Raw genomic sequence first — 13260 nt, forward strand, 5'->3', positions numbered from 1 at the left:
TGGCCCCCAAACTAATCAATCAATAAAGTTTTTTTTTTTTAAAAAAAAAAGAAATTTGGAATTACAAAAATGAAAAAGAGAGAGATCAGGGCCAGAGTGATAGCACAGTGGTAGGGCATTTACCTTGTAAGCAGCAGATCCAGGATAGACGGTGGTTTGAATCCCAGCATCCCATATGGTTCCCTGAACCAGCCAGGGGTGATTTCTGAGTGCAGAGAGATTAAATGGCCTGCGAGGCTGGAAAAGCTTAGCTTGGGCTTTGCACAAATCCATCTGCACAGATGCGCTTGGCTTGCTATGTGTTGGTCATAGACACATTGGGGACATGATAAGCTGGATTCAGGGGAAAGGAGACCTCTCAGTCCCCATCCTCCCAGCTCCATCCTCCTGCATGATATCCCTCCTTTCTCTTCCAGAGTGCTCCTGGGACTCCATCTGATTCATGTCTCCAACCCAGAGAGGCACCCAATGTCCTGGGTCCATTGGGACCCTTTGTTCTGCACCCCTATCAGGTCCTTGCTGCAGCCTAACTCCTGGGACTTTCCTTCCCTTGACCCAGCAGACTTCTCCATGGCATGGGCTCACCAGACTCCCCTCAGGTGCCTTATATCATTTACTCTGGGGGGCTGAATTGTGTTTCTCCTCTGCAATAAGATCCTTTGAGGGGCCAGAGTGATAGAGCAGTGGGTATGGCATTTGCCTTGCACAAGGCCAATGAGAGGTTTAATCCTCAGCATCCCAGAAATTTCCCTTATCCCCACTAGGAGTGGTTCCTGAGCACAGAGCCAGGAGTAAACCCTAAATATCGCTGGGTGTGACCCCCAAAAGATATTAATAAATACTGTTCTCTCATCCCCGCTTCTCAATCCTCCTTCCCCCCATAGACCAAAGACCAGCAACGGATAGTATTTTCTGCCCAAAGATGTGTGTGCCTCTGGGGCAGACCCCTAGCTAGTTCTTGTCCCTTTCTTTTCTTTTTGTTTCGTTTTTGGATTACACCCAGCGGTGCCCAGGGGTTACTCCTGGCTCTATACTCAGAAATCACTCCTGGCAGGCACAGGGTACTATATGGGATGCTGGGATTCGAACCACCATTTATCCTGGATTGGCTGCGTACAAGGCAAAAGCTCTACCACTGTGCAGTATCTCCAGCCCCCCCCCCCCCGCCCCCATTCTTTTCCTTCTTTTTTTTTTTTTGTTTTTGGTCCACACCCGTTTGACGCTCAGGGGTTACTCCTGGCTATGTGCTCAGAAATCGCCCCTGGCTTGGGGAGACCATATGGGACGCCGGGGGATCGAACCGCGGTCCGTTCCTTGGCTAGCGCTTGTAAGGCAGACACCTTACCTCTAGCGCCACCTTCCCGGCCCAAATTCTTTTTTTTTTTTTTTTTTTTGGTTTTTGGGCCACACCCGGTGACGCTCAGGGGTTACTCCTGGCTATGCGCTCAGAAGTCGCTCCTGGCTTGGGGGACCATATGGGACGCCGGGGGATCGAACCGTGGTCAGTCCTAGGGTAGCGCAGGTAAAGCAGGCACCTTACCTTTAGCGCCACCGCCCGGCCCCAACCCCATTCTTTTCTTAACTCTTTCTCAGCGCTCAGCCCTGGAGAGCTGCATTTGTTACAGCATGGAGAGGGGAACCCCCTCAGGTTCCCCCTCTAGTGTTGCCAGTACTTCTTTCTCATAATCATCTTGTTTTCTGAGGGGGTGGGGCCCACACCCAGTGATGCTCAGAAATTACTCCTGGTTCTGTGCTCAAGAATCAATCATGGCAGTGTCTGGGGACCATATGGGAGGCTGGAGATGGAGGCTGGGTTGGCAGAGCCCTCCCTACTCAAGTAAGCTCAGGGTTTACTCCTAGCTCTTCAGTCAGGAATTACTCCTGGCTCCTTGATGGTGGGGCTTAGGGCAGTATATGGGATATCAAGCATCTAATTTCACCCTACAGTTGAACTCCTGAGTTCTAGAAGCCTCTTATTTATTTATTTGGTTCACATCCAGCAGCTCTCAGAAGTTACTCCTGGCTCTACACTCAGAAATCACTCCTGGCAGGCTCAGGGGACCATATGGGATGCCAGGATTCGAACCACCATCCTTCTGCGTGCAAGGGTTGCCTACCTCCATGCTATCTCTCCAGCCCTTCTTAAAGGGACAGATACCCACAGGGGTGAGTTTGACTGGGAACCTGGGCATTAAATATTATGAATATGGTCTGCTGGACCATCCTTTTCCTCTTTCATTAACCAAGAACCAGCCACTTATAATACCCCAGGGCCAAAGACACATAGAAGAAACACACTTGCGAGCCCTGGAGGTAAGAAGTTCACATGGGCTGGAGGACCTGTTTCCTCCCATCACCCTACATAATCTCAATCATGTGATCAATCATGTGATCAATCCCAGTGTGGCAGATTTGGCTGGAGTAGAGTCTATGTGACACTTAGTAGAGTCTCATAGAGCTATCAGGGGTGTGTGATGCCTATTTAGACGATATACTGGGTAAGACTGTGACACTTCCTTGTTTTTGCACCATACCCAGCAGTGCTCTTCTGGCTCTACTCTCAGGAATATATATATATATATATATATATATATATATATATATATATATATATATATATATATATATATATGGCTGGTGGTGCTTAGGAGAATACTTGGGATGCCGGGGATTGAATGTGGGTCAGCCACATGCAAGGCAAGTGTCCTCCTCCCCACTGTACGTGCTTGTAAGTGAACATTCAATCAATCACTAATTTGAGATTGAGTGGTAGGAGGCAATTTTTCCAGCCTCTGACAGCAGGTCCCATTAGAGAGAGCCTGGCCTGCAGAAACCCACAGGAGAATGCCGACTTCCTTCTTGGGTCAACTCCAGCCTTGTGCAGCGATGGTGATGGGGTATGAAATAACAGACTTCCCAGGAGTGCAGGAGGAGGTGAGAAGAGGGAAAGCATGTAATTAAGGCAGGAAAAAAAAGCACTGGACAGAGCTATTTGGGAAGCTCAATAATACAGGAAATAATTGATTTTCATTCCCAGTGTGTCCTTGAACTATCTGCAGGGGTGCTTCCATTTGTTCTGGCCCTTGTGGCCTGAGACTTTCTGTGCCCCAACTCTGGGGCTGGGGAATGCGCATGCATACGAGTACCACACCGTCTAGGTTCATGAGCAGTAAGAGCATGTAATGCTATTTCAGCATGGGGGGCAAATAGGGAATTCAGGTTCAGAAACAAAAACCCGCATTGTAGTTAAGTCTTCACGGCTGCGCTCCAGACTCCCTCCCTGTTCTCTCTTCCCAAGACCCTCGAGCAAGATCAAGAGACAGAGTCTGCTCCTTCATATTTCTCCTTGCAAGCCCCCACCGACTTCCTCTTGAACCCCCAACTCTCCCACTTTCCCTTTCTCCACCTGCAACCTCCACTACCCGGTCCCCGGACCCACCCTCCCTGCTTGGCCTTGCCCCCTGCCTAGCGTGGCTGGAAACTCATAGTGTAGGTGGGTGGGATGGTGGCGAAGCCCACGTGTTTGGGGGACACATCAATGTCTTGGGGAGCTTGCGGGGACTTGAAGCGGAAGTTCTGCATGATGTTGGTGAGGAAGAGAAAGAGTTCCATCCGAGCTAGGCCTTCTCCGAAACAGTAGCGCTTTCCTGAAGAAGGGGAGCAGGAAGGGATGGGGTGAGATTCACAGCCCCCCAACTTTTCCCAGGTGAGTGGGGCTGAACCAGCAGGAGCTCAGAGCCTTCAGGGCTTCTGGACATGGGCATAAACTGGCACACCCGGTTATAGCAATGGGGATCTCATGGATCATTCCCCTCAAAAAAATCACATGCTGCCCTGCCTTTTCTAGGGATCTGGACAAATTGACTTTGGGCAAGAGTTAGACTTCCTGCCTTTGTTTTTCTATCTCTGAAATGGGCACATTCCTTTCATTTTGGGTCAGAGGGCTCAGGCACTATGAGGGTTGCTGTGGGCTAGTGGTCTTTAGGCTAGATAGATTTTTGGCAGGAGAGCAGGGTTGGAGGAGGCCCTGTGTGTGTGTGTGGGGGGGTGGGGGTAGCTTGGAGGCAGACAGTGGTCTCTTACCAATGGAGAAGGGCACAAAGGCATCACTCTTCTTAAACTGCCCCTTGTCATCTAGGAAGTGCTGAGGGTCGAATTCTCGTGGTTTGGCGAAGAACTTGGGGTCTCTGTGCACGGAGCCCAGCATGGGGAAGACTTCAGTGCCCTGGTGAAGAAGTTTTAGTTGTTTTGTTTTAAGTTTGCCCCAGTAGTGCCAGGGAACAAACCAGACTTAGCTAACCCCTGTGCCTTCACACCTGCCCAGGGGAGCAGGGCTTGATCAGGTCTTGAGTTAGGGGAACATTGTAGTGGAAGCAGCTGGAGTTTGGGGATCCTGTGAGGAAGGAACTTCAGTGGGCATGTGATCAATATCCTTGAGACAGAAGTTAGGGGCACATCACATCTCTCTTTTGAGACAGAAGGTTTGAGGGACTTGGGGGTTCATGTTCTCGAAGGCTGGGAGGAATACAGGGGAGTTACAGGATTTGGTGTCCCCAGGGTGGCTGGGGATGTTTCAGATGTAGAGAGCAGGAGAAAGGCCTTTATCCTAAGTGATGGGGGTTACTGGGGGTACCGGTAGCAGGTGTTGAAGGGACCTCACCTTGGGGATTAGGTAGTCCCGAAATTTGGTGTCCTTGATGACTCTGCGGGCCAAACCCATGGGGATCATATCTCCGAATCTTTGGATCTCATGGATCACGGCCTCTGTGTAGGGCATTTTGGCCCGATCCTCAAACTTGGGTTGACGGTTCTTGCCAATCACTCGATCAATCTCCTCATGGACCTTGGCTGGGGAAGAGGGGACAAGAGAATGGGTCCTAGGAATCTAGAGCTGGTAGATTGTTGGTTTATGATTTATAACTTGGTTCCACCCAAAATCCACTCAAAACAAAGATCACCCCTAGTTTCTTTGTATCTGTTTGTTTACAATTTAGTTTTACCCAAAACAGAGATTTTCCAACTTAGCTTGTCTCAAGCAAACCTGGATGGGACTGGCTCAGGATATGCCTCTGTCCTTACTGCCCTGCCCAGGGGTGCTCTCTGTATTCAATAAAAACTTCAGCCTGGCAGGCAGCTCTCTCTGGGCTTGATGAGACAGATCGCAACTCGGCCATGCATATTTTTTGGGAGGGCCACACTCGGTGGTGCTCAGCGGTTACTCCTGGCTCTGTGCTCAGAAGTCGCACTTGGCAGGCTCAGGGGACCATATGGGTGCCAGGAATCGAACCACCACCTGTCTGGATTGGCCGTGTGCAAGGCAAATGTCCTGCTGCTGTGCTATCTCTTAGGCTCTCGGCTACGCACATTTCACTCTCAGTTTTGTTTGGATTATTTCCTGCGGTAACCCTTGGTCCAGTCCCACTTTTCCTGAGTGGAAATATGGTGTTTGGGGCCATTTCAGTAGATGGCATGTATGGCAGCCACTTGTCATGGGGACCAAGAACATGTCCACAGCCAGGCATGGGCCACATGAAAAGTTGGCTCAGGGTCCCAATTCAGGATCCCACCAGACTCAAGGGAAAGGGAGTCAGTTGGAGGGAAGGACAGGGAGTGGGCCCTGTGTGGACTTGGCTCAGGGCTGATATCAACCAACTTATTAATTATGATAATCTTACTGAACAGCAAGTGAAACAGTGTTGTCTCATAAGTCTCTGGAAACAGGGTATCCAAGCCTGCCCTTTGGATTAGATAGGTTCTTGAGGGTCCGTGTACTCCCTTTTCCATAGGGGCCCTTCTAGCCTTACCCTCCACATCTGGATGCTTCATGAGCAGCAGGAAGCCGTAGCGCAAGGTTGTGCTGACCGTCTCGGTACCAGCAAAGAAGATGTTCAGAGCGGTCAGCACCAGGTTCTTCGTGTAGAACTCAGTGTTGGGGTTCTTCTGCTCCTGTGGGGAGAGTTGAGGGGCCTCAGGCTGAGCCCATGGCCCAGACTCGCAGACCTCTGCTGGGTTTTGCTCTGGCATTCATCAAAGTCTCAGATGCTGACCCGGGCGAGAGAAAGCCAGCTGGCAACATTCCCCTTCTACTCCAGACCTTTGCCCCTAAAATGCTCTTTGCTCACTTGGTGGTCCTTTAACTAGGACTGGCTTGTTCTAATTTTTTTTTTTAGCTATAGGAATGTTTAGAAAGAGAGAAGAGAGAGGGGCCAAAATAGACCCAGATGAATCCTCAGATCTAGAAGGATATTTTTGTTTTGGGGACCACATCTGGTGATGCTCAGGATTTACTTTTGGCTCCATGCTCAGGAATCACTCTTGTTGGGCTCATGGGGGCCATATGGGATTCCAAGGATTGAACCCGAGTCCTTTGTGTGCAAGGCAAGTGCCCTACCCATTGTACTGTGGTTTTTGGGCCACACCCAGTGGCATTCAGGGGTTACCTCTGGCTCTGTTTTGGAAATCACTCCTGGAGGCCGGAGAGATAGCATAGAGGTAGGGCGTTTGCCTTGCATGCAAAAGAACGGTGGTTCCAATCCCGGTTTCCCATATGGTCCCCCGAGCCTGCCAGGAGCAATTTCTGTGTGTAGAGCCAGGAGTAACCCCTGAGAGCTGCTGGGTGTGATCCAAAAACAAAAACAAAAACAAAAACAAAAAAAAGAAAAGAAATCACTTCTGGCAGGCTCTGGGGACCATAGAGGATGCTGGGAATCAAACTGAGGTTGGTCCCAGGTTAGCCGTGTGCAAGGCAAACGTCCTACCTGCTGTGCTATCACTCTGGCCCCAGACAGACTTTTTTTGGGGGGGGCTTGTTTTGGGTCACACCTGGTGGTGCTCAGGGTTCACTTCCAGCAGAGCTAAAAGGACCATACAGGGTGCTGGAAATTGAACCCAGATCTGTCATGTTTGAGGCAGTCAACTTTGTCCTCTCACTGGAACCCTGACACAGACAGTTTTAAGCACCAGTGTCCTGTCCTCATAGGTGGATCCTTTCACTCAGACCTTTGGATTCTGCCCAGCCTCCTCTTCTGGCCTCACCCCCAGAATCTGACCCTCTGAGACCGTCTAGTCCAGCCTACTCATCTGTGCACATAGGGATGCAGAGGAGACAGGAACGAAAGAGAGAGCACTGGAGACAGAGACCTGGCTTGAGCCAGGTGCCAACTTCCTGACTCATAATCTTTGCTAAGTGGCTTCTCCTCCCCCGTCTTCCTCCTTTTCCTCTTGTGTAAAACTATGGGGCTTTGGGGACTAGAGCGATAGTACAGCGGGGAGGGTGTTTGCTTTGCACGTAGAGGACCCAAGTTTGATCTCCGGCATCCTATATAGTCCCTGTGCCTGTGAGGAGTGATTCCTGAGCACAGAGCCAGTAGTAACTCCTGAGAACTGCCGGATATGGCCCCCAAACAAACAAATGAAAACAAAAACCAAAAACTGCAGAGTAACAGGATAGCCAGGAAGGTAGTTAGTTACCTTGTAGGCAGCTAGCCCGGGTACAACCCTTGGCATCCCATATGGTCCCCCCCATCCCAAGCACTGCCAGTAGTAAACCCTGAGCATTACTGGGTGTGACCCCACCCCTAAACCCCGAAACCAAACTCACAAACAAAAAAACAACCAACCAAGGTGGGGGGGCGCAAAAGATTTTGTTTCTAGATAGCTGTGTGTGTCTGATGGTGTGAATATAGGCAGGCACTGCCATGGAACACAGACGGTGTGTGTGTGTGTGTGTGTGTGTGTGTGTGTGTGTGTGTGTATGTCCCTGAACCAGGGAAGAATTGTGGCAAGAGAGATGGGGGAGGGCAGCTCCCCCTCCTCCTGCTGCCTAGTTCAGGCTGTACCTCTCGCATGCGGATAAGGAAACTGTCGATGAAGTCCCGAGGGGCGTTGGGATCCAGGGTGCGCTGGTTCTGCTCCACCTTCCTGGCCATGAAATCCTCCAGCCCCTGCAGATCCTTAAAGGCCTGTTGCTGTGGGCCTGGGAGATGTTTCATCACTGGGTAGAACATCTCGTAGAGCTGCGAGGTAGGGGAGGGGAGGCAGATGAGAGGGGAGTGGCTGGGTGCTTGGACAGGCCCCCAAGGGAGTTCAGACTTGGACAGAGGCCAGGTTGAAGGCATTTATCCACCCAGGGGGGTTGGTGCTTTACTAATTGATCATCAGATTTTGGATCACATTCACCAGTGCTTGGATTTACTCTTGGTTCTTATGCAAGGCAAACTCCTTACCCCTTCCTGTCTGTCTTTTGGACCCCAGAAATCAGTATGCTGTATTTGTTTTTTGGGTCTTTGGGACCATATCCAGCTGTGGTCAGGGTCACTCCTGGCAGGGCTCAAGGGACCAGATGGGATTTTGGGGGAATTAAACCTGGGTCCACTATATGCAAGGTCAAATATTCAGGTATTTATTTAGATGGGATAAGACAGGCTGAGGGCCCCAGGGATTTAGGTGAGAGGGATTGGGTAATGCCATATCTGGGGATCAAATTTCAGTGGTTCTTTGTGGGAGGCAGGTGGGAACGCCTCCTAGATTTAGGTTTAGGGTTATAGGGTTCAGATTTTCAGGTCACACCTGTTCGGGTGGACCTAGGTAAAGGCAACTGCCTGAGTATTTTGGGGATCAAGGGCTCAGTTATTAAAGTGGGGCTGGCATTCAAGGGTTCAAGTGGGGGAGAGGTGTCCAGTTTTCGGGGACCTAGGGGTGATCTGACAGTTATTAAAAAGGGTATTGGGGGCCCGGAGAGATAGCACAGCGCTGTTTGCCTTGCAAGCAGCCGATCCAGGATCTAAGGTGGTTGGTTCAAATCCCGGTGTCCCATATGGTCCCCTGTGCCTGCCAGGAGCTATTTCTGAGCAGACAGCCAGGAGTAACCCCTGAGCACTGCCGGGTGTGGCCCCCCAAAAAAAGAAAAGAAAAGGGTGTTGGGGGACACTTGTTAGGGTTTTCATGTAACAATGCATCCAGGTGGTTCCATGCTTAGGGGTCCTGGTTGGGATACCCGTCTAGACACTCAGACATTTAAATGAGCTGGGTAGGGAAGTTTTTGTTTATGCAGTCCAGGGAACTACTGGGGGACATCTATGCAAATAAATTGGGTAGGCAGAATGTTTTGAGGACCAATGATCAGCTATTGAGGAGATGGGCTGAGGTGATCACTTGTTCGGATATTAAGAAATTCAAATGGTGGGGTCAGAAAGAATAGTACAGAGATATTAGTACAGAATTAGTACAGAAGTAGGGGCCGGAGAGATAGCATGGAGGTAGGGCATTTGCCTTGCATGCAGAAGGACGGTGGTCCGAATCCCGGCATCCCATACGGTCCCCCGAGCCTGCCAGGACCTATTTCTGAGCATAGAGCCAGGAGGAACCCCTGAGCACTGCTGGGTGTGACCCCCACCCCGCCAAATTCAGGTGAACGGGCCAGAAAAATAGTACAGAGATATTAGTACAGAATTCGTACAGAAATAGTACAGACAAGGGTACTTGTCTGGCACAAGGCCCAGTGGGGTTTGGTCCCAGCAGTCCTGAACCCCCAAAGGAGGAATCCCTGAGCACAGAGGCAGGAATAATCCCTGAGCACCACTGGGTGTGGCCCCAATGCAAAACAAAACAAAGCAAAAAAGAAATTCAGGTGGAAAGATATACCATCTTTTTTTGTTTTGTTTTGTTTTGTTTTGTTTTGTTAGGGGGTAACATCTGGCGACGTCCAAGGCTGATTCCTGGCGCTGCGCTCAGGAAATTACACCTGGCAGGTTCCAGAGACTATATGGGGTGCCGGGGATAGAACCTGGGCCAGCTGGGTGCCAGGCAAGCAGGCTACTGTGCTATGTTCCGGCCCTAAGCTCCTCAGTTTTGACAGAATTCCTGTCAGTGAGGTAAGTCTGTGGGGGTCACCGTCCAGAGGAGATCTCAGTTTGTGGCCCACAGGCCCTGTTCTGGCATCTGGGCGAGAGCTGGACACTACTGAATAGTCACGTGTTTCTGGGGACTTGTCCTGGTCTCTGGTGCCAGGGTCCGACTGTCCAGTGTCCAGACCACATGTGGGCTGGTTTTGTGGGGACCTCTCCTCCTGCGGGCCGCTGGGTTACCTGGCCAGTGGACGTGGCAGTGAACTGGAAGCTGCCCAGCATCATCCGCAGGAGGGACAGAAACTCTTTGTCCTCATAGTCAAAGCGGTCCCCGAAGACGATGGAGCTGATGACGTTGGAGACAGTGCGGCTCAGGAAGAAGGTGGGGTCGATGAAGGAGGCTGTGGGATGGCAGGTAGTGAGTGTGTGTGTGTGGGGTGTCAGGAGAGACCCCCATGATATGAGGCTGGCCAGAGAGTTCAAGGGAGAGCAGAGGAGGAGCAGAGACCCAGGGCTGGAAGCCCCCATGGCTTCCCCAATCTGGACCCTTTCTAATGCCAGTCCACCCTTTCTCTTCTCCTCCTCCTCTTCCATCTCCTCTTTCTACATCTTTCCTCCTCCTCCTCCTCCTCCTCCTCCTCCATCTTCTTCTCTTCTTCCTACATATTCTCCTCTTCCTCCTCCTCCTCCTTCTCCTCCATCTCCGCCTCTCCTCCTTCTCCATCTCTTCCTCCTCTTCCTCCATCTCCTCCTCCTCCATCTCCTCCTCCTTTTCCATTTCTTCCTCCTCCTCCTCCTTTCTTCTTCCTCCTCCTCCTTTCCTCCTTCTCCTTTCTTCTTCCTCCTCCTCCTTCCCTCCTCCTCCTTTCTTCTTCCTTCTCCTTTCCTCCTCCTCCTTTCCTCCTCCTCCTCCTCCATCTCCTTCCCTTCCTCCTTCATCTCCTCCTCTTCCTCCTCCTCTTCCTCCTCCTCCTCCTTTCCTCCTCTTCCTCCTCCTCCTTTCCTCCTCCTCCATCTCCTTCCCTTCCTCCTTCATCTCCTCCTCTTCCTCCTCCTTTCCTCCTCCTCCCCCATTTCCTCCTCCTCCTCCTCCTCCTCCATCTCCTCCTCTTCCATCTCCTCCTCTTCCTCCTCCTCCTCCTCCATCTCCTCCTCCTCCTCCATCTCCTCCTCCTCCTCCATCTCCTCCTCCTCCGTCTCCTTCCCTTCCTCCTTCATCTCCTCCTCCTCCTCCTCCTCCTCCTCCTCCTCCATCTCCTCCTCTTCCATCTCCTCCTCTTCCTCCTCCTCCTCCCCCATTTCCTCCTCCTCCTCCTCCTCCTCCTCCTCCTCCTCCTCCTCCTCCTCCTCCTCCTCCTCCTTCTCCTTCCCTTCCTCCTCCATCTCCTCCTCTCCCCCCACCCCTCCTCTGGGCTCACCGCGGGTGCCGCGCAGGCCCTCGATGAGGAAGCCCGCCTCCTCCTGGATGCGCTCCTCGATGCCGCGCTTGCCCACGCCGAAGTCCCGCAGCGTGGTGATGGAGAAGCGCCGCAGCTGCTTGGCGCGCTCGCCGTTGCTGAAGGCCACGCCTGGGGCGGGGGCGCGGTGAGTGGGGGGGGGGAGGATGGGGTCCCGGCAAGGGTCTGGGTTGGGGGTCTCGCTGGCTGGAGTCCAAAGGACTCAGAGCGAGGGGCGGGGGAAACGCGACTGGCGGGACCGACCGGCTGGGTCTGGGGCAGAAATTGGGAAAGTTCTTAGGGGAAAAGCCGGACCAGAGAAGAGAAGGGGAAATGCAGAAAGGGGGAGAGGGAGAGGGAGAGAGAGACAGAGACAGAGAAGAGAGGAGAGAGACAGAGGCAGAGAAGAGAGACAAAGGAGAGACATACAGAGAAGAGAGAGACACACAGAGAGACAGAGACAGAGAGGAGAGACAGAGACAGGGAGGAGAAAGACAGAGAGAAAGAGAGAGAGAGACAGAGAGAGGAGGGAGAGAGAGTCAGAGGAGAGAGACAGAGACAGAAGAGACAGGGAAGAGAGACATGAGAGAGACACAGAGAGAGGAGAGAGACAGAGACAGAGGAGACAGAGAAAGAAGAGAGACACAGAGAGAAGAGAGACAGAGGAGACAGAGAGGAGAGAGAAGAGACACAGAGAGCAGCAGAGTGGAATGCGCTTGCCTTGTACAGCTGCCTGGTTCCATCTCCCCAGCATTCCATAGAGTCCCCCAAGAACCCCCAGGACTGACCCCAGAGTGCAGAGCCAGGAGCACTGCCGGGCTTGGCACCTCCCAAACCCCCCAACACTAAAAGGAACTCAAGAGAGGAAGAGAGAACAAATCACAGCCGGATGTGGGCGAGGATGCAAGGAGCAGAGGAGAACCCTGGGGAAACTGAGGCAGCCCTTACCATAGCCCTTGAAGAGCCAGTCGAAGGTGGCCTGCTCTCCGCGCCCGCTGAAGTCTTCTGCCTGGTCCACCAGAGCCTCCTTCACGGTGTCTTGTCCACACAGTATCACCACCCGCCTCGTCCCCAGGTAAACGGTGAACACCGATCCATAGCGATCCCTGAGCTGGTGGAAGGAATTGGGGGTGAGGGGGCTCAGAGGGAGCAGCCCTGACTCCAAACTTCAATCTGCAGCAGGACTGGGCTCTCCAGGGACTCCCCCAAGCCCAGCCTACCTTCATGAGGGAGTCATACATCTGCTCTGTGTTCAGCTGCAGGTAGTTGCCAATGAAGGGCAAGGGGGTGGGCCCCGGGGGTAGCTTCCCCCCCACCTTCCTCTGCCTCCACACGGACATCAGCACCATGAGGGTCAGGCAGGCCAGCAGGGCCACCAGCAGGAGCCCAGAGGCTAGCATGATGGCGCTGAGAGTTACGGTCAGCAGGAACTGGCTGGGCCCCGGCCCCGATGCCTTTATACCACTTGGGAGGGCCCAGTGGACTTACTTCCGTCCTGATTGTATAATTGAGTCGCTTCACCTCCCAATTCCATCCCTCACCAGGCTCCCCACCTCTCTGGCTCCCAGCCCAAAGAGGAGGCAGGAGTGGGGTAACAGTCTGTAGGGAGTAACCAACAAGATGCAGGGGACAGGTCATGGCAGTGGACTGGCTGGGATAGGGACGAAGGAAGCTAAATTCCAGCATTAGAGAGTGTGGAATGTTTGCAGGCAGGAGTACCCACATTCCTGAATTTTGGATGGATGGAGGGCAAGTGTTTCTAGACGTTGAGGTCTCAGGAGAGAAGAACGCAAAGATCCTGATTTGAGGGTGATGGAAAGTGACAGGGTGTTTGTTGGAGGCCGCAGTGATGCTCAAACTTTTTTAGAGGGGGCCAGTTCACTGTCCCTCAGAGTGTTAGAGGGCCGGACTATAGTAAAAACAAAAATTATGAACAAATTTCTATGTACATTGCGTATGTCTTATTTTGAAATGAAGAA

At 52.2% G+C, this 13260-nt stretch overlaps 1 protein-coding gene across 1 annotated transcript; it reads right to left on the reverse strand.

Moving 5' to 3' along the window:
- Positions 1-2938: 2938 nt before the first annotated feature.
- Positions 2939-12717, reverse strand: LOC126028127 (cytochrome P450 2A13). Its single transcript, XM_049787177.1, has 9 exons — positions 12502-12717; positions 12230-12392; positions 11264-11413; positions 10086-10246; positions 7839-8015; positions 5805-5946; positions 4661-4848; positions 4084-4225; positions 2939-3647 (listed from the first exon to the last, which is right to left on the reverse strand). Exons 1-9 carry the CDS (start codon positions 12679-12681, stop codon positions 3466-3468), a joined length of 1485 nt encoding a protein of 494 aa, XP_049643134.1. The 5' UTR covers positions 12682-12717; the 3' UTR covers positions 2939-3465.
- Positions 12718-13260: the final 543 nt, after the last annotated feature.

This window comes from Suncus etruscus, chromosome 14 (genome assembly GCF_024139225.1).
Source record: "Suncus etruscus isolate mSunEtr1 chromosome 14, mSunEtr1.pri.cur, whole genome shotgun sequence".
Taxonomy (NCBI): Eukaryota; Metazoa; Chordata; class Mammalia; order Eulipotyphla; family Soricidae; genus Suncus; species Suncus etruscus.